The following is a 24,165-nucleotide window of genomic DNA, read 5'->3' as shown; positions in this document are numbered from 1 at the left end:
AGTTTTTATACACAAATTAACCAACGTGATTTTTAAATAAAATGACAAATTGTGATTAGAATAAAGTCAAATGTGATAAAACTATAGTATAAATGCAAATTAGATATAGTTTCAATTAGCCATATATTAACAATCTAATTAGAGAGAATTAAAGTATAGCAATTCGAACACGATTAATAAAGACAACATGATTCACTAAATACATTTTTTTTTTCATTATATCGTATGAAACATATATTATAACGTATAAATAATATGAAACGATTATGACATGATATTCATAATCCAAATTGCGATCATGTATATACATATACACAATATCAACAAATAATGTGAATGTTGTAATAAGAAAAATAATAATGTGAATTTTAGGTAATAATTAAGTTAAATTGCCTTTTCCACTGCACAAACAAAAATTTCATCTACCAAAAATTGGGTTTACTTTTCTTCTGGTGACATTACTTGCAAAAGCTCAATATTCAGCTCAAATGAAGCTCCTGGCTGCATACACAACATTCAACAAGTTCAGTCGATATGATTCGTTGACACAATTATTATTTATATTGCAGATATATCATGTATAATCACAAGGAATATATAGATCGTAATAACATGATTATACGGGCGTTACCCCTAGGTTATTTGATCATACAAGTCAAGGCAAAACGCATTGCGACGCCCTGATTAATATATTAATCACATGTATACGTATTGACCCTTGATTACTAGGAAAAATTTCTGTCAACATCATACATCGTTAAAAGTTCTGTACTTCGTTAACGTTTGAAATCACATCTTTAACAATTCGAAAGCAGTTTTTAAGTCTAACGTGGTTACAAAACCTATAAAGACCCTGTTTCGAACTGTGAAATAATCCAATTTTAAACGGAGATAAGAAAAAAGATAATAGCTGAATTTGATGTTCACAACTAACTCTTTCGGTAATATTAGCAATTTAACATAGTGAGAAAGTAGAATAAGAGTTTTACTGGGATCTCATTCATTCCCCTTTGGCCATAGCCAGCTTCAGGAGGAACAATTACAGTCCTCTGTGAAAAAAATAGTAGAAAAATGTTAATAATTCTGAAAGTGGAAAACGGATAAAAGAAAAAAGAGATAACGTTCAAATTTTCTCCTAATATTTTCGAGAAAATGTTGATATACTTCTAACGTAAAAAATTTTGTTAAATTTTGTTCTCAACGTTTCCAACACAGCAATACGGGTTGAAATACGGGCTGAAAGTGTAGTCGGCCTTTAAATGTTTCGGGAAAAAAAAATACTCAACCAATACGGGTTGAGTTTTTTTTTTTTTTTTGGCCCCAATTGAAGCAAAAACGACGCATTTGGCCTGGCATGGGACAAAAAATGCACAACCCTTCATCTATTAGGCGTGCAAATAGCATCCCGCAGATGAAAATGGACGGGTGGGCAATTGCGAAAACACCGCTATAAAGGGTGGTTCTTGATGGTGGGGGATGCCGTGTCTCCCTGCCTTTGTCTCTGGGTCCAGGGAAGGGTCTGGTTTTACGGGTTTTGTACCAAGCCCAAAATTGTTTCACGTACCGTTGTTTGGGCCAAAACTGTTTCAAGTTGGAAATGTTGAGGATAAAATTTTACTTTTTCTTACGTTAGATATATATCAGTGCTTCCCCTAAAAACGTTAAAGGATAAATTTGAAATTTATCCCAAATAAAAAAAAAGTAGTAGAAATTAGAGAGATTAAAACCATCGGTATCACCTTTCCTCCTACTCGCATTCCCTCGGTTACTTTATACAAAGCAGCTGGGGGTTTTGGGGAAGCCTGTGCAGAGAATAGACCATTGGGGTTGTCTACAAACTCTCTCTTCCTTTCCTTGCCCGGAGGTGCTCCGACTTTGAATACATACGGCTAATGAAAACCACGATACTTTATTAGGTCCGGTTAATCAATTCGAAGTTGTTCAAACATTCTTTAGACTACTTTTTCCTAGTTAAAAGTTTAATTGCATATATTAAACTTTGAGCGTAAAATCTCTAGCTGGCTCTTACCAGAAAAGATTCTACTGTAGTTCAGGTCCAAGTGAATCCGACGAGTGAAAACTATATTGATGTGTCAAGTTTTTATTGGCTAGGCCCGCTTAGATCCGGACCATTCAAAAAATTTCACTTCACCGTACCCGTGCTTTCTATTAGCTTTGGGGGAAAAAGTTCTGTCTCCCATCGTAGGGTCAAATGCACCGTTGGTTACTAAATTTTCATGGTCACTCCACTTCAATTTTTTTTCAATAAAATCATTCAACTAAACGACATGGTTGCCATCTAGCTGACCGAAACAGCATGTGTCAATTAAGTAGCCGCCACATGTCGTTTCGGTTAATAAAAGTTTGAATTTGTTCATTTTGAATCAGGACTTTCTACTTCATTTTTATTTATTTATTTATTATTTTTTTTTCTTTTCTATTTTTTTCTGTGAAAGTTGACTAGTACGTGTAAGCCACGTCATATTGCTGGTATCTTTTTGGTCTTGTCACCGGAGTGACTTTATTGAAATAAAATTTAAAGTTCAATGATTTTGTTACGACAAATTGAAGTTGAGCGACCATTTTGATACAACCATAAAAATTCAGTAACCAATGGTGCATTTAACCTGCAAACAATCAACTGGGGTTCAATTCTTAAATAAATGCTTTTACGTCTGAAAAATAGAATAGAAATATAGAAATGTTTGGTTAGAATAAAAAACGACTGTTAGTTATTTCAGTAAGAGTAGATGCTCAAACCTGTGCAATTGAACGATTTCCGGCTAAAAGCTTAGATTCCCGGCTTGATATCGCGGTGATACCCCTAAACATACAGTCAAAATGCACCTCAACTGTTGATCCTTTTTCAGCTAATGGTCCCTTTCCCTCCACAACATCATAATATTTCAATCCATCGGCTGTAAACAAGTTTAGGAAGTTAATGAAATACTATATAAGTTTAGGAGCCAATCAAGCATTTTGAACAACTTTGGAAACAACTAATGTATTGAGCCTTTAACAAATTATCAATGGGTTAAATTGCATTATTGGTCATTGAACTTTTACGGTAGTTTTAAAATGGCTACTTAAACTCATTTGTCTCAATAAAATCATTCAACTTTGAATTTTGTATAATCAAAGTGACTCTAACAACATCACGAGGAAAAAAGCACCGGAATATGATGTGGCTTCCACGTCAGTACTAGTAACTTTCACTTAGAGGTGGCAAAAGTACACACGAAATCGATACTCAATTTTAGTGTTTGGATTTAGCTTAGTAGGTAATTTGTCATTTTTGGATTGACACGAAACTGACATGCAAATTTTTGGGTTGGGTTAGGGTTGATGTGCTAACCCGAAAACGACACGAATATTTAAAATTATTGTTATATTCTCTCGTATTTTTATACGTCATTTTATTGCAAATATGATTCGAACCTCCTAAATTGTTATAAACATATTACATAACCTTCTAACATGATATTAACTGACTTTTCAATGATTAGTATTAATATACTAATATAAAAATGATACTACTTCCGTCCCCATAATATAAGTCATTCTAGAGATTTTCTCGCTCACAAATTAAGAAATCCAATTAACGAAGAGTCAAATTAATGAATTTACATTAATTAACTTAAAAAATTTCTCTCTCTTGTAATGATTGGACAATAAGTAATGGAATGTTAAAAAACACATAGATAAAGATAAAAAATTTAATGTTTGGACCAAAAAACTAAACCAAAAGTCCTTGGAAAACCAAAATGACTTATATTTTGGAAAAAAATTTACTTTCTAAAACGACTTATATAATGGAACGGAGAGAGTACAAAATATTTAAAAATAGTAACATATTATCTTATATTTTTAAAAGTTATCGTTACTATATATATATATATATATATATATATATATATATCAAAATTACATGTAACTCAAAAACACCATACGAAATCGACACTAATCCGAATAGGTGACACTAAAATTTTTGGATTCGATTTGGATTTACCATTTTTAACACAAACTCGAACACTAACAGGGTGTTTGTTAGGAGGGATATTGGAGGTGAGATAGGGATAAAAAAAACACGAGATAAGTTTATCCCTTGTTTGTTTAGGAGATAGAAGAGTGAGACAGATGGGGATAAACTTCTTATCCCTCAAATCCTGGGACGGTATAAGGAGGTGGGATAAGCTCTTGCGATTTTAATAGGATGAAAAATTCCATCTTCTCCCTCAAATTAATGTTATGTATTTTAAGTAAGGTTAAAATAGTAAAATGCATTATTTTATCCTCATCCTTATTTCACATGCCAAACATTAAATAATAATTCTCGACTATTATATTTTTATCCTTATCCCAATCATTTATCATTATACTTATCCCAATCTTTATTTCTATCTCTGTCCCAATAGAAACGCCCCATAAAACACATATCATTTCAGTTAATTAGTTATTTAGGATTCAGCCCCTGTATAGCGGTGAAAATGAATCCATGATTTTATTGATATAAATTTTGAAGTTGATTTAACATTTTGAGACAACCACCGCATTTATCCCAATTATCAACATGAAGAACCGAAAATTTCCAAAATTCCTTCAATGAACAAGCTAAAAAACAATGAACATCAAAGATTAGAGAAGAAGAAGTGAACTAACTTCCGGTGAGATAATCTTCAAGAGGAATGTTCTTCCGATTGCGTCTTTCTCTGGCCTCCGACGTCCGAGGAAGCAAAGTGAGGCTCAAAAAGGGTAAAGTAGATATCAAAATCGCACATCTTCTCGAATTAGGTATTCTTGAGAAATTAAGCTGCTGATTTAGGTTCTGTTTGGCTGTGGATTTTGAAATGGGTTGAGTAAAATTTAGTGTCCATCTTTCTAAGCTCCGAGCACTAGCCATGGCTGTTTGGAATCCAAACACTCATATACGGTTCTTAGAATCCCACATTATCTCTATCCATACCTCTTGCTCAAATTACCATTTTGTCCTCACTAAGGGCATAATGTTGTGTGCTTAAATGTAGACTTTTGTATGAAATTATGGGTAAACTAGCACTCAAACTTTTATCCAGTCAGGTTGAAATTATATGATTGTCTCAAAATAGTCATTCAATTTTAATATGCCCTCAAAAAATTACTTAATTTTAAATTTTATTTTATTAGGTCAATTCGACAATTTCAGTGGTTAAAAAGCATCAGAATAATGTCATGGCTGACACGTCAGTATGAGTTAACTCAGATTTCTAACCGAAACGACACGGGGCAGCCACGTGTCAATTATTTTTATGAAAAAAAGTAAGTTTTGTTTTTCCATCAAATTAACCAACATGTGGTTGCTAGGTATGTGTCGTTTCGGTCAGAGATCTGAATTGACTCATATTGACGTGTCACCCATGTCATCATTTTAATAATGGGTTAATATGCAAAAATACCCCTAACGTCTAAAATGGTGCAATTTTGCCCCTAACGTTTGTAGCCAAGAGCAATTTTGCCCCAAACGTTGGTAATTTGGGTCAATTTCAAACACTATTATAAAACACATATATTTTTGTTCATTATTTTGCACCAATTGTATATCAATTGGTTCTAAAAAAAGGATTTCATGTTTTTTGTAATTTAATAATAAAATTGGAGATTAATATTTATAAATTCGGTAATTTTTTTATTTTTTTTTTGTCTAATTCGTACAAAAGACAGTATAATTTTTATTTTATTTTTTTATTTTTTTCACATCCCATCATATGTTTATGATTTGTTACTGATAAAATGACGCACATGTGAAGTGTAGATGATAAGATTCATGACCGAGAAGACAGTTTGATGAATTATTTCTGAAATTGACCCAATTTATCAACGTTAGGGGTAAAATTGCTCTTGGCTACAAACGTTAGGGGTAAAATTGCACCATTTTAGATGTTAGGGGTAAAATTGCTCCTGACCCAAAACGTTAGGCGTATATTTGCACCTTAACCCTTTAATAATTGAATCGTCGGAGTGACCTAATTGAGACAAAACTTAAAGTTGAGTGATTTTATTGAAACAAATTGAAGTTGCGTGACCACTTTGAGACAACCATGTAAGTCCAATGACCAATAGTGCATTTAACCTTCAAATTAGCCCAAATCGAGGTTTAGGTATTATTTTAGTTTTTAAATTGGCAAATTTTGACGAATTGGTTCAAATTTTATGATTTGTTGGATATTAAAACGGATTGTTTTTTAGTTAATTTGTCAAAATTTGCCAACTTGAGGACTCAATTGATATCTAAACTTCAATTCGGACTAAATTGGTTATGACTACCAACATTAAGGACAATTTAACCCTTAATTCCCTTTATATGAGTCAAGACCAGGTTTCGCAAGTTTATACTTAAAAATGCTAAGCGAGCCAGTCCAAGAGGTGTCCTAACAATTTAGAGGTCTCGATTAGGAGTGACAACAAGGTGAGGGAATACCCAAAACTTACCGGGATCCAAACTAATGGAAGCGGCACGAGACATTTTGCTTTCGAAGTCAAAATGCTGGTGAGGGTGGAGGTACTATCATGTTATGTGGGGATCATTGCCCCATCCCGAAATAAATCCTAATGAAGTTCTCTAATATGTTATATACTTATAAATAAAGGATAAGATGTAAAAATATTCCTAACGTTCACAATTAGGAGCAATTTTATCTTTAACGTCTAAAATTGTGTAATTTTATTCTTTACGTTGGCAATGAAGAGCAATTTTATTCATAATATTGATAAGTTTGGTCAAATTTGAGAAATAATTCATCAAAATATATTCTCGCTCATGAATCTTGTCATCTATATTTTACATATGTGTCATTTATCACTAATTAGTAATAGATCACAAACATATGATTAGACGTAAAAAAAAAATTAAAAAAATATTGCATTATGTACGAGTTTGACAAAAAAAATTCAAATATTTCACCGAATTTAAAAATATTAATCTCCAATTCTATTATTAAATCATAAAAAATATGGATTTTTTTTAGTTACAATTGATATGCAATTGGTGTAGAATAAAGAACAAAATATAGGTGTTTTATAATGATGTCCGAAATTGATCAAACTTGCCAATGTTAGAAGTAAAATTACTCTTAACGGCTAGTGTTAGAAGCAAAACTGTACCATTTTAGATGCCAGAGATAAAATTGCTCGTGGTTATAAACACTAGAGGTATTTTTGCACCTTATCCCTATAAATAATTATAAGATTATTATTTATATTATATTAGATAATTATAATATTCAACTATGGTATAAAATTAAGAGTGTATTTTCTCAATGTTGTGTTACATCACTATCAAGTTTAAAGTTAGTATTGTAGATTGCTTGTGAATGTTTTAATGGAGAAGCTAAATGAATTTACCTAACCTTTAAGGGACGGGTAATGAACCCAGATCTATTAATAAATAAATCAATAGATTTAGACTTACCTCTTGTAACGCAGATCCGTTGAACAGCAGTGGAAGTAATCAACATTGGCTCCGTATCACCGATCTTGGAGGTTACTACACCGAAGGAGCAATCTTCGTTGTTCCACGAACTAAGAACGCAACCCGAGAACAAAGAGGGGGCGGCTAGGAGAGAGAAAGAGTGATTGCCTAGTACAGTCTCTCTTGTGTTGTTTTTGGTGTCTTGTTGGTCTGTCAGGTTTAGCCTCCTTAACTATCTATTTATAGCTAGGTTAAATCCTAACCCTAAACTGATTAGGTTATGGACGGAATATAAATGGATCAGTAAATGGACTAATGCTAGTTTACTCCATTTATTCTTACAGTTTGTCCATTCATTAATTGATCTTATTATGGTGACATGTATAAATGAAAGAACAAAAATAGAATAACCAAAATTGGAAGCCTTAGGTTGGAGCTTATGTTGTCTCTCCATAGAGCCGTTTATGCCAAGCCGTTGTCAATTTAATAGGGCTAGCCCTGGTCGGGCTTAGACGTAAAAATTAAATAACGAGTTCAGTCCAAATAAGTCCACCTCTTACATATTTTTATTTAGTTTTTATATATATAATATTTATTATTAAATTAATTTTACTATATTAGGTCATGCCTATATAAATTTCAAGCTTGACACATATATAGGCGGGTTTAAATACATCTAGATTTGATCGGTTTTAATGTCATTTTTTCTTGTACAACCGTGATCATTGGACATGAATCTAGACAAGATGTAAAAAAGTTAGATACTAGTCCGGGGGACAAAGATATCGGAGATTAATTAAATTTATATTTTTTTTTGTATTTTCTTACTTGTGATAGACAAATTATTATATAAATGAATGCAATAAAATGTATATTATACTATCCAAAACAATAATGTAAAATAATTTAATATAAAAAATATGTATGTTTGTAACATATATCCTTAAAAATGTGACAAAAACAATATTTTGAAAAATAATATCATTGAAACGACTAAAACAAGTAAAAAATAATATTCATGACATAATTCATCGAAAAATATGAACAATATCTTTAATATCTTAAACTATATCATAGAAACAAATGGAGAACACAATTAAATAAAAATATTTAAAAAATATAAAAACAATTCACCAACAACCATGGGATAATGTTCAAAAGTGAATTATAAAAAAATCGAAATAATAATAATAAAAATATTTTTTGATTTTACTGTCATCTATGTGGTAAAAAGAACGATCAAAGGTCCAAAAAAGCTCAGGGGCCTAGGCGCGGGAAATGGAATATATTTTCAATTTCGAGCACCTAGGCGATCTAGGAGGCATTTTTCTTGAACACTAGGCCGAGCAGATAAGTAGATTCATAAACAAGTCTATTCCAATATAATGTTTTCCATCTCAAACGCATAGAGTCGCTCAACTACTAATTATCTATATTCTAAAAACCACCTCTTGCGAGGATTTTTACAACAACGTCCCAAATTCTTGAAATTGGTAGTATAAATCGGTTTATTGATATTTGGGCGCCTAGGCAGACTTAGGCGTCCGTTTTTAAAAAATTACCCTTAAATTTTATGTCAAAAATTTCACTTTTAAATAAAATATTATATAACCTAAAACTAAATGAAAAGACCTAAATATAACAAATATTAATGTATATGTTTTTCTATCTTAAATCTTTTATATTATTATTTTGCGAAAAGTACGAAAAAAATGCTTGTGTTTTGCCCATTTTGCAAATAGATGTATGTGGTTTAAAAGTTTATAAATAAAGGTTTGTGGTATGTTTTATCTACAAAACAAAGTATTACACTTACACAGTTAAGTTCTTTTTTTTTTGGTAGAAACAGGAAAGAAAACAAACCAACACCGAGACACACAGTTAAGTTCTGATTACAACTAAAGACATTTTTATCTTAAAAAAAGTTATTCTTACATATCAGCAAAACATAACCCAAAAAAAAAACAACTTCCTAAATCAAAACAATAAATAATATGGTGGAATTTTATGTTTTTTTACTAATCTGACAGTTTATGAACTTAATTGATATTTAAATTTATTTTACACCGTTTCAATTTGATTTTGAGATCTGTGTTTGTCAATATATAAATATAATTGAAAAGAAAATAAAAAATGTTCTTATTGTCATCAATTACTTAAAAGTTTAATTTTAAATATTTTGTTTTGTAAAAAAACATACCACATATCTCTATTTGCAAACTTTTAAACCACAGACCTCTATTTACAAATAAAGTAAACCACGAGCATTTTTTTTTGTACTTTGCCCTATTATTTTTACATAGTACAATTCATATTTTAAATATATTTATATAATAATTTTTATTTATTAAAAATTTATAAATTCGAATAATCTCCCAAGGCCCTATCTATTGATTAGCACCTAGGTTTTTTTATAACCTTGCTAATTATGTGTTGTTATGGTGATGGAATTTCATCTTGATAAAATAAGTGAGCTGCTAAATATCGCCATCAAATTCATTTTCACCGCCACTTTTGGACTTTTTTGCCCTTCTCATAATTTTGATAAAAAACTGAAAACTCTCTCCCCAAAATCATAAACCCGAACAACAATAATTGAAATTATGAAAATAATTGATGTGTGACAATCCGAACCCCAAAAATGGATGATTACGAGTCGGAAACATTAAGATTTACATCTTTTTATCAAAGAACTCATGAAAATAATACATATTTTTCATGACGATTTTGCATTTTTCGTCACAAAAAATATGAGAATTTTTAATTTTTCGTCACAAAAAATAGAAGAATTTTTAATTTTTCGTCACAAAAAATTGAATGATTTAGTATTTTTCGTCACTAAAATTTTTACGATTTTGCATGTTTCAAAATTTAGCCTAAACGGATACGGCATACCATTCCCACCATGGCGGGAATGGATGCGGCATCCGTTCCCGCCATGGTGGGAATGGTATGCCGCATCTGTTCCCACCATGGCTGGAACGGATGCGGCATACTATTCCCACCATGGTGGGAACGGATGCCGCATCCGTTTAGGCTAAATTTTGAATTTTCTCTCAAATTTTTTTCCCAATTTTGACAAAAATGCCAAGGGTAAAATGTTCCAATGGGTACGGTGATAAGGAATTTGGATGCGGTATATAGCAATACCCTAAAATAATTGAGCTTGTATTAAGCTATAAATAAAAGAAGAAGAAGCAATTTAAAAGTTAGTCTATTGTCTTATATAGAACAATAGTGAAAAAAGAGAGAAAAGTAACGATTTGTACCATTATAACCGATTCTCACAATTTACAATCTAGTCCCTTAACTATTAAACTAACACAAACTAATCCCTTAACTATTAAATTAATAAAAAGTAAACCCCCACAAGATGAGGATTGTAAACGTTTAGAATCTCCAGTCATTGCAATATATTTGGTTGAAAGATTATCATAAAATAGAAGTGCAGAATATGAATGAGGAATTACTAAATCATGAAGAAGATAAAGTAGTCATGGCTTTATATTCAACTTCTTAGGAGGATTTGTTGATTGTATTTTTCTTTTTAGATTTCTAAGAGATGAGTGATTTACCTGTAAAAAAAAAAAAAATCACTAACTGCTCTTGTATTTATGTTTTTTAAAAACACTAACTATACACTAGTCCATTAAATTCGGTTAACCACTAATCGGTTAACCAATTATTTCGGCCGGTTAACCTTTTATTTCTGTTTCTAACCATTAGTAAATAAAAATAAAAATAATAAAAGAATTCTAATTTTTATTATGCGGGAGACGACGAGTTAATGTCGAGTTGAAGAGATTAACTGCGGAGAGGGAGATGTACGTGCATTATGATCCCTCAGTTTTGATTCTGTTAAATTGTTTAGTCCCTATATCAAATCTCCGTCTAAAAATATTTTAAAGAACAATTAAACGGATAAAAAAAATGCAAAATGCCCCTAATAAAACTTCTGACTATAAAGTTTTGGAAAACAAGTAATTTTATCCTTGTTTCTACATCCAAAAACATAAAAGAAAAAAAAAGCCGTATAAACTGAAATTAGAGAGACAATAACAAATTAACTGAGAGTTATTTACATATTTTCATCTCATTTGATGTTAATATTTGATAGAAAGACTAAACCATTAAAAGTGAAAAAATTTAGAGACCTTATAATTAAATAGTGGATTGATTAATGAGTTATGAAAAACTATAGGGACTAAATAATTGTTTACCCATATAAATAAATTTATTTTTATATTTTTTTTAATATTTAATTGAGATTCGGTCAGTTTCGGTTAACCGCGGTTTTTGGAATAAAGAAACCGTAACCGTAACCATTAACCATTATTTTTAAAATTAAAAACCGTACATTAGTCCATCGGTTTCGGTTAACCTTATTTTCGGTTTGGTTTCAGTTTGGTTTTTCGGTTTTTCGGATTTTTGTGTGCAGCCCTAGTATTTACAATTAGCCTAGTTATTATTTTTGAATCACTAAATTTGTAACTAAGATATGCCTTGAGCATGATGGAGTTTTAAATATCGCAATGCCCTATGAGCAGTTGTTAAATGTTTTTTTATTGGCTTATCTAAACACTAAGGTCCCGTTTGGTAGGACGTAATGACCTTCGTAATGGAATGACCATTACATTGAAAGTCCATTACCATGTTTGGTTGCATGTAATAATTTTATTGTAATGTAATGAGAAAACCTTGAGTTAAATTTTGTTGAACAAATCTTGTAATCCCCATTACATAGAAAAATAACTTGAATTCTCATTACATTGTCATCTAACCTCCCATTTCTCAAATCTCACATCTCAATTTTACCTCTCATTTTGGTCAAAAACGAAAAACCAGAAAAATAAGAAAATAGAAAAATGGTGAAAAATGTTGAAAATGGAAATTAAAAAAATGGTGAAAAATATTGAAAATGGAAATTAAAAGAAACAAGAAAATTTTTAAAAAATGAAAAAGTGAAAAACGATATACTAATTTATTGATTTCGGTTAATCTAATTTTGTATTTGATTTCAATTCGATTTTTCACATTTTTCGCGTTTTTCATGTTTTTCATGTTTTTAGTTCAATTTAATTATGTAAATAAAATTTTATAATTACATTTAATTAGGAAAATATGAGTATTGTAATGTAAGTCTCCACCAAGTGCTTTGAAAGCAATGTGGTGAAGCTCTCTTAGCCTGGTGGTTGAGAGCTTACCTATGACTAGGGAGTCATGGGTTCGAATCATATCCGGGTCTGGTGAGGATTTTTCTTTCTTCTTTAATGTAAACGCATTGTGCGTAATATTAAATTGAATGAGGTAAGGCTTAATCCTTTTGATTTCTCATTAAAATAAAACTTTAGCTAACTATTACATTTATATGAAAATGATAGGTGTGCCAATCAAGTAAACTTAATGAGCAAGAAAACAAAAACAGATGTCCTAATCACAGCCTTTGATACAATGGATGGTGGAGATGACTTTGTGAGAAGATTGGATGTGGTTGATTCTATGATAGCCTTGTGGAACCCCTTCTAGAATCTACTGTGTTGGTGAAAGGTCTGAATTGCCCCTGGTCTAATGCAAAGACCGAAAAGCCCTTGTTGTAATTAATAGGGGGCGGCTCCTTTTGTACTTAACCTTTCCTGTACTTGATTAAGTCTTCAAAAACTCTTCTTCTTCTTCTTGGATTTAGATAGAAACCGAAAGGTCTCTCTTCTCTCCTTCTTCATTCGTTCACTTGTTCGACTTTCTTCCTTCCATTGTAACAAAAGCTTCAAGCTTTCCATTTTATTTCTGTAAGATCCTCCCTCAAACTAGACTTGATAGGGGTTTTTCAAGCCTAGTTTGTCAATGAGAAAGCGCAGATGTGGTGCATGTTGAGCTTTTGTGAACAGACCGGCGAGCTGGAGAGCGGAGGAGATCGGCATGAGACGAATAAGTCCGGCCTGAACCCGTTCTCTGATCACATGACAATCAATGTCTATGTGCTTTGTTTGCTCATGGAAGACGGGGTTTTGGGCTATGTGCATAGCCAAAGTGTTATCGCAAAAGAGGAGAGACGCCGTAGGCGACGGTTGGTGCATATCTCTGAGGAGATTGGTGAGCCAGTGGAGTTCGCACGATGTAGATGCCATGGCTCTGTATTCAGCTTCGGAAGACGAACGGGAAACAGTGTTTTGTTTCTTAGAACGCCAGGAGATGATGGCGGAGCTGAGAAAAACTGCGTAACCGGTGATGGATTTTCGAGTTTCAGGGCAAGTTGCCCAATCGGAGTCCGAGAAGGCTTGGAGACGCAAGTCATTGCATGCAGGGAAAAATAGGCCCAGACCAATCGTCCCTTTGAGGTAACGTAGCACTCTGTGTACCCTGTTTTGGTCGTCTGTGTTTGGTTGAGTAAGATGTTGTGAAAGTTGGTTTATGATGTATGAAATGTCTGGCCTTGTATGTGTGAGATATAATAACTTGCCTATGAGTTGTCTGTAAGGTGTGATGTTTGGGAGTGCTTTTGTGTTTGGGCTAGGTTTGTGATTTGGTAGCGCGGGAGAGGAGGTTGGTTTGCTGTGTAGAAAGTCTGTTTCTTGCAACAATTCTAACAGATATTTTCTTTGTGATATGTGGAGTCCGTGCCTATTCCGTGTGAACTCGAAACCGAGGAAATAATGAAGGTGCCCTAGATCCTTGATGCGAAAAGATTGGTTGAGGTGTTGTTTGGCAAAATCAATCATCTGCATGTCGCTCCCTGCCAATAGAACATCATCAACGTATATCAACAAAACGGTTGTGTGCTCTTTACCTCGGTTTGTGAACAAGGAGGGGTCTGCAACGGATTGAACAAAGCCCATGGCTTTTATGGTGGCTGTAAGCTTAGCGTTCCATTGTCTTCCGGCTTGCCGGAGTCCATAAAGGGACTTTCGTAACTTGCAGACCTGGTGAGGACCCTTTGGTGACATTCCTGGTGGTAGTTGCATGTAGACCTCCTCGTTAAGATCCCCATGTAAGTAGGCGTTGTCAATATCTAGTTGATGTAGATACCAGTTTTTTGATGTTGCTACAGCCAAGAGAGTTCTAATGGTTGTAAATTTTGCTACAGGGGCGAATGTAGCCGTGAAATCAACTCCCTCCTGTTGTGAGTAGCCCTTGGCCACGAGCCTGGCCATGTACCGTGCAACACTTCCATCTGCATTGTGCTTGATTTTATACACCCAGCGGCATCCAATGGGTCTTTTCCCAACGGGTAATGAGGTTAAGTCCCATGTGTGATTCATTTCTAGAGCGTTAAGCTCTTGTTGTATGGCATTCTGCCATTGTATATCTGACTTGGCCTCGTTGTATGTTGCAGGTTCTTTATGGCAAGTGAGATTGATGGTGAAGATGCGTTTGATGGTGGACAGCTTATCATAGGAGAGATACCTCGAAAGGGCATGCGGTGAATTCGTGGGGCAAGGCAGAGTGGTGCCTTGTATTAAGGCCAGGTGGTAATCCTTTAGATATGAGGGTGGTTGCCTTGTTCTTGTTGGTCTGTTTGTTGGTTGTTCATGTGTTTCCTCTATTGTTTCATTCTCTGCTGGTATGATATCCACTTGCTGTATCTCTTCTTGTGGTAGCTGTTCATCTTCTAAGTCAATTTCATCATCATTCATAGATGCCATGTGTAGGGTGTCTAGTTCCTCCTCACTGCAGTATGATGTGCCTGTCATTTGTTTGAACGGGAAATGATCCTCAAAGAATTTGACGTGCCTGGAAAAAAAAATGATGTTAGTTGCTAGGTTCAGTAATCTGAAACCTTTTGTGCCATGTCTGTAGCCTAAGAAGGCACACTTGATTGCTCTGTCTGTAAATTTGGTTTTGTGCCTGTCTAAGGGTGATGCGTAAGCTAGGCACCCAAAAACTTTGAGATTTTCCAAATTGCTCTGCTCCCCATAGAGGCGTTCATAAGGGGTCTGTCCCTGAATAGGCACTGAGGGTAGTCTGTTTATGAGAAAAATGGCATGGCTGACTGCTTCTGACCAAAATTCTTTAGGCAAACAACTCTGGAACATGAGGGCCCTTGTAGTGTTCATGATGTCGAGGTGTTTTCTTTCTACGCGACCGTTCTATTGTGGTGTTTCTGGGCATGATGTGTGATGTATCATCCCATGTGTGGCATAGAAGTCCTTCATGATGAACTCGGGGCCGTTGTCTGTTCTGATGACCTTTACAGTTTCGTTGAATTGATTGCCAATGTATTTGCAAAATTGTTGCAGTGCTATGCTTGCCTCACCTTTTGTCTGCAGTAATGTTATCCATGTATACATGCTGTGATCATCAAGTATGGTTAAGAAATAATGCTTGCTAGAGTAGGATTCCTTTACTGGTCCCCATATGTTAGCGTGAATTAAGTCGAAACATTTTACTGCTATATTGTGGCTTAAAGAAAATGGCTGTTTTTTCTGTTTGGCTCTTTGGCAAATATCGCATGGTATTGCTTTGAAGGAATTGAAATCATTACAAAGTAAGTTAAGGCCTTTTAATCGCTCGTAAGAGGGATGGCCAAAACGTAAATGCCACAAATCGGCTTTAATTGAAAAAACGGAATGAAAGGTGTTTGGTTGTGGGTGTTCCAGGTAATATAGTCCCTCATGCTCTCTAGCCAAGCCAATCTTCTTCCAACTTGTTGTGTCCTGTATTTCACATATGGAACCGGTTATTACTATGCGTAACTCTCCTGTTTGCAACAATTTGCTGGTTGAGATCAAATTATAATCAAAAGTAGGTATACATAGGACATTATGTAGTATGAGTTGTGTGCTAAGAATCACTGTGCCCATATACTGGGCTCGAACCCTTTCTCCATTTGGCAAATTGACCCAACACTTTTCTATTCGAGTATACGAACTGTATAGTCTAGTGTCACAAATGATGTGATCAGTGGCCCCTGTGTCTATTATCCAAAATGATGAGAGAGAGTTAGGATTTTGAGCATTACCATAACCTTCTCCCTTGACGAAGGTGTTAACGCTACTCCCCGAGGCCGGAGCTTTCCCCAAAGGCTTCTGTGGCAATAGGGCGACTAATGTGTGGTATTGCTCCTTGGTTAGGGCGAAAGGTTCTGTGTTTGGCTGTCTATCATCCTCCTCTCCTGATTCCCCGTTGTCCCTATTTTGACTTACTGCTGCATTTTCCTTGGATGGATTAGTTCTGAAAGGGCTCCCTTTGTTTCTATTGCCATAGTTTGGTGGGTACCCGTGTTTCTTGAAACAAATCTCCTCCGTGTGTCCTGTATTGCCACAATATGTGCACAAAGATGAGTTTTTATTGTTGTTTTTTCGATTATTATACCTTGAGTTGCCTAGTTTGTATCCCTTGTTCTGTGCACTTGTAAATCCTGCGAATGGGTTACTCTCACTTCCTTCGTCGTTTTTGACAGGTGCAAGGCCTATTTTCCGCTCATGCTGGATTGACAAAGCGTAGACTTTGTTGAGTGAAGGTAGTGGCTCCATGAGGAGGATTTGAGAGCAGACAGCAGAGTAGGACTCATTCAATCCTTGAAGGAAGGTGATCACCTGATCTGCATCTTGTTGATCTCGTAGGAGCTTGAAAGCGCCGCAGGCACAAGCAATGCGACAGGTACATTTAGGCATAGGCCGCAGGTTGAATAGCTCATCATACAGTATCTTCAGATGTTTATAGTAGTCAGTAACATTGCTGTTACCTTGTTTCAGGCTGTGGACTTCTCGTCGGAGCTCCAAGATTCGTAATGAATCTGTTTGAGCGAAACGTTCCTTCAAATCGGCCCAGATTTGATCTGCTTTATCTAGCCACATGATGCTCCGAGCTATTGAGGGAGAGATGGCGTGGTTTATCCAGGATATAACCATGTTGTTGCATCTCTCCCACTGGTTGTACATGGCGTCGTCTAAAGCAGGAGCTTTAATAGTTCCGTCAACGAAGGCAAATTTGTTTTTTGACATAAGGGCCACCTTGACGGCTCATGACCATTGGTGGTAATTAGGGCCAGCAAGCACTTGCGAGACGAGGGACAAGGCCGGGGTCTCATTTGGGGGCAAATGGTAAGGGCTGCCGGAATTAATGATGGGGGTACCCATTGGTGCTTACTTGAAGCAGAAAAAGAGATTCAGATACCATATTAAATTGAATGAGGTAAGGCTTAATCCTATTGATTTCTCATTAAAATAAAACTTTAGCTAACTATTACATTTATATGAAAATGATAGGTGTGCCAATCAAGTAAACTTAATGAGCAAGAAAACAAAAACAGATGTCCTAATCACAGCCTTTGATACAATGGATGGTGGAGATGACTTTGTGAGAAGATTGGATGTGGTTGATTCTATGATAGCCTAGTGGAACCCCTTCTAGAATCTACTGTGTTGGTGAAAGGTCCGAATTGCCCCTGGTCTAATGCAAAAACCGAAAAGCCCTTGTTGTAATTAATAGGGGGCGGCTCCTTTTGTACTTAACCTTTCCCGTACTTGATCAAGTCTTCAAAAACTCTTCTTCTTCTTCTTGGATTTAGATAGAAACCGAAAGGTCTCTCTTCTCTCCTTCTTCATTCGTTCACCTGTTCGACTTTCTTCCTTCCATTGTAACAAAAGCTTCAAGCATTCCATTATATTTCTGTAAAGCGTAATTTTTTTTTTTTAAATGTGGGATACTTTCCATCCTAAAACACAAAGACATGGGCTCATTTTCATAAATTAAAAATTGGGCCAAGCCGAACCGATATGCCTTGAGCATGATGGAGTTTTAAATATCGCAATGCCCTATGAGCAGTTGTTAAATGTTTTTTTTTATTGGCTTATCTAAACACTAAGATAACTGTTGAACAACATGAGAAATATTTGGTTTCATATTTGTTAGATACAACAATTTCCCAACCAATTTTCTATAGCAAACAATATCTTCCAATAATGATAAATTTTTATAATCAATAACTCCCACTACAACAAATGTTTGACAAGACTTAGCTTCCAAAAAAACCATTTTCAGCCAACAAATTCAGAACATATTTTCATTGATTCAAATGTAATAATTTCCCTATTCTTAAACCTTCAAGTCCTAAAATAAATTTGATTATACCTAAATCTTTAATTCTAAAACACTTGAGTAAATACTCTTTAACTTCCTTAACAGATTAAGTACTCTAGTTCTTTATGAACACGTTTATATTGTTGTAGATATCAAGCCTTGCCTAGAAGATCCGAGGGGATGATACCGTTGACGACAATGTGTGATTGGAACGAATTCGATCTAAAAATCGAACTACTCGGTGGGACCAAAGTTCGGAGATAAGAGATTCGCCACCCATTCAAAAATGGAAAAAAGGTAATCGGATCCCTTGCAGGAGACCGGTTAGGTTTGGAAAATTTGGTAAGATATGAGAAGGCTAGCTCCTTTCGAGTTAAAGGCTACTAGGCATCCCATAATCGCCCGGTTTGAACCACCGACCTCCTACTTAACACTACTAGGCGCTAACAGTCTCATTACATTCTCTTTTAAGTTTTAAATGCATTTGAAAACCTTTTTTTTCTTGCTTTTGGAAAATCGTATGAATCACCCATTAATAACAATTGATATGTGCGGAAAGTAAGTGCGGAAAGTAAATTACAACAGTTCGCAATAGATACATAAGTACATTAATATAAAAGCAATCCTAAACTAATTCATGATACGACATCTATGTACTTATATACTAGGCTTAATATATAGGCACCCAACCCCTTAAACTTGTAACTTTTTTTCACCTGGCCCCCTCAGCTTAGGGGACAACCTCTCAACCCCCTCAACTCTCCAAAAACATCACATACAACCCCTTACACCACTATATTCGGTCAAAATATTGACCCGTGTAGAAAACGCGCTCGACTGTTGACCACACCAATGCCACGTGTCATTTTTTTTATTAAATTTTCCATATTCATGCAAGGTGCTGTCGCTGTTTGTCGTCGCAGCCTTATCGAGATGCTAAGGTTGGCGATAGTGGTCGTCGAGGTGAAATGTATCCAAGTGATTGTTACAAAAATGACACGTGGCATTAGTGTGGTCAACAGTCAAGCGCGTTTTCTATACGGGTCAATATTTTGACCGAACATAATGGTGTAAAGGGTTGTATGTGATGTTTTTGGAGAGTTGAGGGGGTTGAGAGGTTGTCTCCTAAGTTGAGGGGCCCAGGTGAAAAAGAGTTACAAGTTTAGAGGGTTGGGTGCCTATTAACCCTATATACTATGTATTAAGTATAAGTTAGTAATATATACATATATATATGCATGCATACTAACCCAAAAATACCCAAAATATAAATGTTACGTATTTAATTATATACAAATTAATTTATTTAACCATTTTTGCAAATTCAATTCACTTATATGAATAAAATATCGTTTTAAAAGGGATTTAGCTTATGAATAATTATTTTGAAAATAATTAATAACTATTTGAAAATCTCTATTTATTATTTGAAAAATAACTATTTACAAACACTTTAACTATACTTATATTGTAATAAAAAAATACATTTTACACATTATCTTGCTAAATGGGCGTCGGAGTTACATGAACCTATGGTATTCATAGAGGATTGCCCTGTCCCAATTTGGCAGTTAATTTATCATGATGTAAACTCCATTACTCAGTAATCAATTTATTCTTTGGAAAAATTACAAAACTGGATCAAATGGGAGGCACATTTACATATTTAACTCATTTACTAATCTTACTACATATCTAGACTGATTTTGTGTGACTTTCCTATAATACCCCTAACCTTTCCACTTCCACCACTCCTTGGTTATGCGAATCGCGGCTCCTCCTATCTCCTTGGTTATGCGAAAAGTTGCTCCTGCATTAATGATTTCAAGACTTTTGATTTTCCTTTCTTCCTTTAAATTATACGAAATCTGCACCATTTAGTCAAAATCACAATGAATTTCTCTTTTTCATCTCTTCATCTCTTGATTCTGCAACTTCCTAACCCTAGAAAACGAAGCCATGGTTTTTCATCTTCCTGTTCGTTGCTTGGTTTCTTTCTTCTTGTTACCATCAAAGAAATGGTTTTTCTACGTTATTTCCTTCGTTCTTCCCATGTTATCATATTGTTATTGTCGCTTTTCGGGGTGAAAGGGACGAAAAATGTAATCTGGTTTTTAATCTGCGTTTTTTCATGAATTCACTTCGCAATCGATGGTTTCACGAAGCTTTGCGAAGAGAACGAGCCTGGAAAGTGACGATCTACTTCGTTAATCGTTGATTTCGCGAAGATATGCGAAGAGAAAGCGTCTGAAACGTATGGATTTACCTCGCTAATCTATTAGTTCGCGAAGTCTGGGAATAGATCCTCACGTTTCAGACCTCGCAGACTTCGCGAAAGCATCGATATGCGAAGTAAAACCCTGCACATTTATATTCGCATGCTTCGCTAATCTTTATTTCGCGAAGCCAAAATCGTCTTTTTCCCTGCCTAACACGATTAATTTTTTCTGTAGATGGTTGAATATGTAATATCCCTTTCTGGAAGGCGGCGTACTGGGCTGCAGGGGAGATGATTTTCCTTCCTGTATAGGGATGAACTTCCCCAAGACTGACACATTCACTCCTAAAGTGGTTGATTAGGAAAGGTTTTGTCAATCTTGGGGTGCACCATGGGACACGTCTATCCCATGGTGCCAATCTTCAAAGTGGACCTAACTTAATCCGGTACCAATCTTGAATCGGATGAGTAATCTTGGTGTGCACCGTGGGACACGCCCATCCCAAACAGTCTGGAAGTCCAGACCTTTTGGGATGGATGTGTCTCACGGTGCCCACCAAGATTACTCATCCGTTTCAAGATTGGTACCAGATTAGTTAGGTTCACTTTGAAATGATTCGTTAGGAGAGTTCATTGTGGCAATCATGTTGTAAATTTTGATAATGTTATGATTTGAATGTTGTTATTGTGGCAATCTTGTTGTAAATTTTGATAATGTTATGATTTGAATGTTGTTATTGTGGCAATCTTCTTGTAAATTTTGATAATGTTATGATTTTAATGTTAGAATCCGTTGTTGTTTGCCATTTTTTGTTATATACCACTCGCGAATTAGCTTTAAGTCATATCCAGCATTCGCATATGCAAACTAAATTCATCAAGCAAAACAAACTTCAGCTTCGCAGGCTTCGCATATGCGAACTAAATTCATTAAGTAAATCCAAATATCAGCTTTGCAGGCTTCGCATATGGTCGAATATGCGAAGTCAGACGGGATAGAGCGAGCCGCGCGTAAATATTGAGGGTATTATGGGAAAGTCACACAAAATCAATCTAGATATGTAGTAAGATTAGTAAATGGGTTAAATATGTAAATGAGCCTCCCATTTGACCCAGTTTTGTAATTTTTCCTTATTCTTTCCTAAAAAAACATTTTAGACATATATTTACATATACTAAAACCAAGGAAATATTAATTATTATACATGTTTCTCTTTAAAACCAAAGTTAATATTTTATATACTTTAAAACCAAAACTAATTTTTTTTAGATAAATACCTTTCCCGGGTAAAACCAAAACTAATTATTAGACTCATATTTTATATTTATATTTACATTTAAATGAATTAACTAATCATACTATACAAATATACATTAAAAGGAAATTAGTACTAAATATATACATAAACATTAAAACAATTAATAAAGTAAACATACACATGAACTTGTGAAGTTAAAGATAGTATAGTACCCATTGTAGAATTATTCATATGAGACAATGTATTGCTAACAACACAAACATTAACAACTTTTTTTTATTAAAGGCTGGTTATCGAGGAGGAGCCGAAGACGGACATCCCAGCTATGCAACAACAAAATTAGTCGTGTATGTTTTGTTCAGTTTTTCTTTAAATTTGTATATGGAGGAAAACCACGCTTTTTGTAGCAAGAATCCACTATATGTCCTCCAATAGGACCACAATACGTATAAACAGTGTTCTCGACATTATTAGCAAATAGATTTATTATAAAATCTTTGATTCTCATTATTACTTCCATTTTCTTGAACCCTAGTAACAAGATCATGTTGTATTAACGGATCTTGCATCCCGAACTGCCTTTCATGTTGCAATACCAAAGAAACTACCTTATTCGAAAAAGGCATTGGATCCATAGCTATAATTTAAGACTTAGGGCCCGTTTGGTTGCTACTTTTCATACTCATGTTTGCCTTTTCATTTCAAAAGGGAGAGTTTTAGGTGTTTGGTTAGTGATCTCCTGTTTGCCTTTTAAATCTCAAAAGCAGGTGTTTGGTTGGTGACCTCCTGTTTGCCTTTCACACCTGAAAAGCAGCCTTTTATAAAAGCAGAGAATCTCTGCTTTTTGGAAAAACAGCTTTTTCAAAAAGCAAACAGCAAACCGTAACAGCAAATTGCAACAGCAAACAGCAAATCGTAACAGCAAACAGCAAATTGTAACAGCAAACAGCAAACAGCAACATCAAAACAGTAGGTAAAACAAACGGGCCCTTAACAGTCACAAAATCTTCATTCAACCCTTTCAAAAAATAGATAACAACATCTACTTTTAGTTTGATTATGACCATGTTGGAAGCATTACATACACAACCATTGCATACACAAGAAGGCATAACCTTAAGCTCAATATGTTCATCCCACAAATTCTATAAACTAGTGAAATATTCTGTGATATTCCTTCTTCCTTAAGAAAAAGTATAGATCTCACCTTGTAAATCAGCTATACGAAACACATCTCGTTGTGAAAACTTCCCCTTCAAATTATCCCATACAACTTTTGCAGATTCTTGTCCATGGTTTTCTTGATAAAAGAAAAATTGCTCTGATATCGTCTTAATAAAAGAATTGAACTTGAATTATGTTAGAAATGAAAGAAGAAGAAACAATTATAGAAAGGTAACATTATTGTTTTATACTGTTACCGCTAAATTTCACAATTTACAATCTAATCCCTTAACTATTAAACTAATACAAACTAATCCTTTAACTATTAAATTAATACAAACTAGTCCTATATAACTAACATTTCAGTTTGTACTAATAAAATAAAATGAAGTCTTATTTTTGTGCCATAAAATCACATTTACAATATTTTAGCAATTTTAGTATTGAGATGCAGACTGGGATGACTAGAGCAATCAACTTAATTCCATATCAACATCATATATTAAAATAGGCCTAATACACAAATAACCCCCTGAACTTGTCAAAATGTTGCAACTGCCCCCTCCAACTTTCAATTGTAACAAGACCTAATACACAAATAACCCCTGAACTTGTCCAAATATTGCAACTGCCCCCCTCAACTTTCAATTATAACAACTTACCCCTCAAACTTGTCCAATTGTAAAATATAACCCCTCAAACTTGTCCAATTGTAAAACATAACCTCAAATTGAGATTTTTTTTTACCCCGTACTTGAAGCAACAGTAAAAATGTTTCTCCGAATTCGTATCACGCTATGAAATCTTCAATGGAGCTATTTCTCCACATAAACACATTTTCACCCGTATAATATTCCAAAACTTTGAATCAAGAAATCACTAAAAAACGAATAGCAATAACAAAAAGAAGAAGAAGAAGTTGAAGAATTGAGGATTTGGTTACTTAAATACTGATTTTTTTGGGTCTAAAGATCTGATTATCACATTCCACGAGCGTTTGTAGCTTTTGTATTTCACGTGTTTCTTCAATTTCAGTCCGCGTCAGCAATTTGAGGTTCTAT

At 34.5% G+C, this 24,165-nt stretch overlaps 1 protein-coding gene across 2 annotated transcripts; it reads right to left on the bottom strand.

The window, feature by feature from the left end:
* Nucleotides 1–253: 253 nt before the first annotated feature.
* Nucleotides 254–4,948, bottom strand: LOC136234862 (peptidyl-prolyl cis-trans isomerase FKBP18, chloroplastic). 2 transcript variants are annotated; one of them, XM_066024350.1, is made up of 5 exons: nt 4,660–4,940; nt 2,761–2,918; nt 1,740–1,889; nt 990–1,049; nt 254–501 (listed from the first exon to the last, which is right to left on the bottom strand). In XM_066024350.1, exons 1-5 carry the CDS (start codon nt 4,898–4,900, stop codon nt 439–441), a joined length of 672 nt encoding a protein of 223 aa, XP_065880422.1. In that variant the 5' UTR covers nt 4,901–4,940; the 3' UTR covers nt 254–438. The 2 variants fall into 2 exon arrangements, with proteins under 2 accessions (XP_065880422.1, XP_065880423.1); XM_066024351.1 differs by lacking the exon at nt 990–1,049 and having other exon boundaries at nt 4,660–4,948.
* Between the last annotated feature and the right edge of the window lie 19,217 nt (nt 4,949–24,165).

Source organism: Euphorbia lathyris, chromosome 7 (genome assembly GCF_963576675.1).
Source record: "Euphorbia lathyris chromosome 7, ddEupLath1.1, whole genome shotgun sequence".
NCBI classification, from domain to species: Eukaryota; Viridiplantae; Streptophyta; class Magnoliopsida; order Malpighiales; family Euphorbiaceae; genus Euphorbia; species Euphorbia lathyris.
The sequence above is the reverse complement of the archived record's forward strand: the minus strand, read 5'-3'. Positions and strand labels throughout refer to the sequence as shown.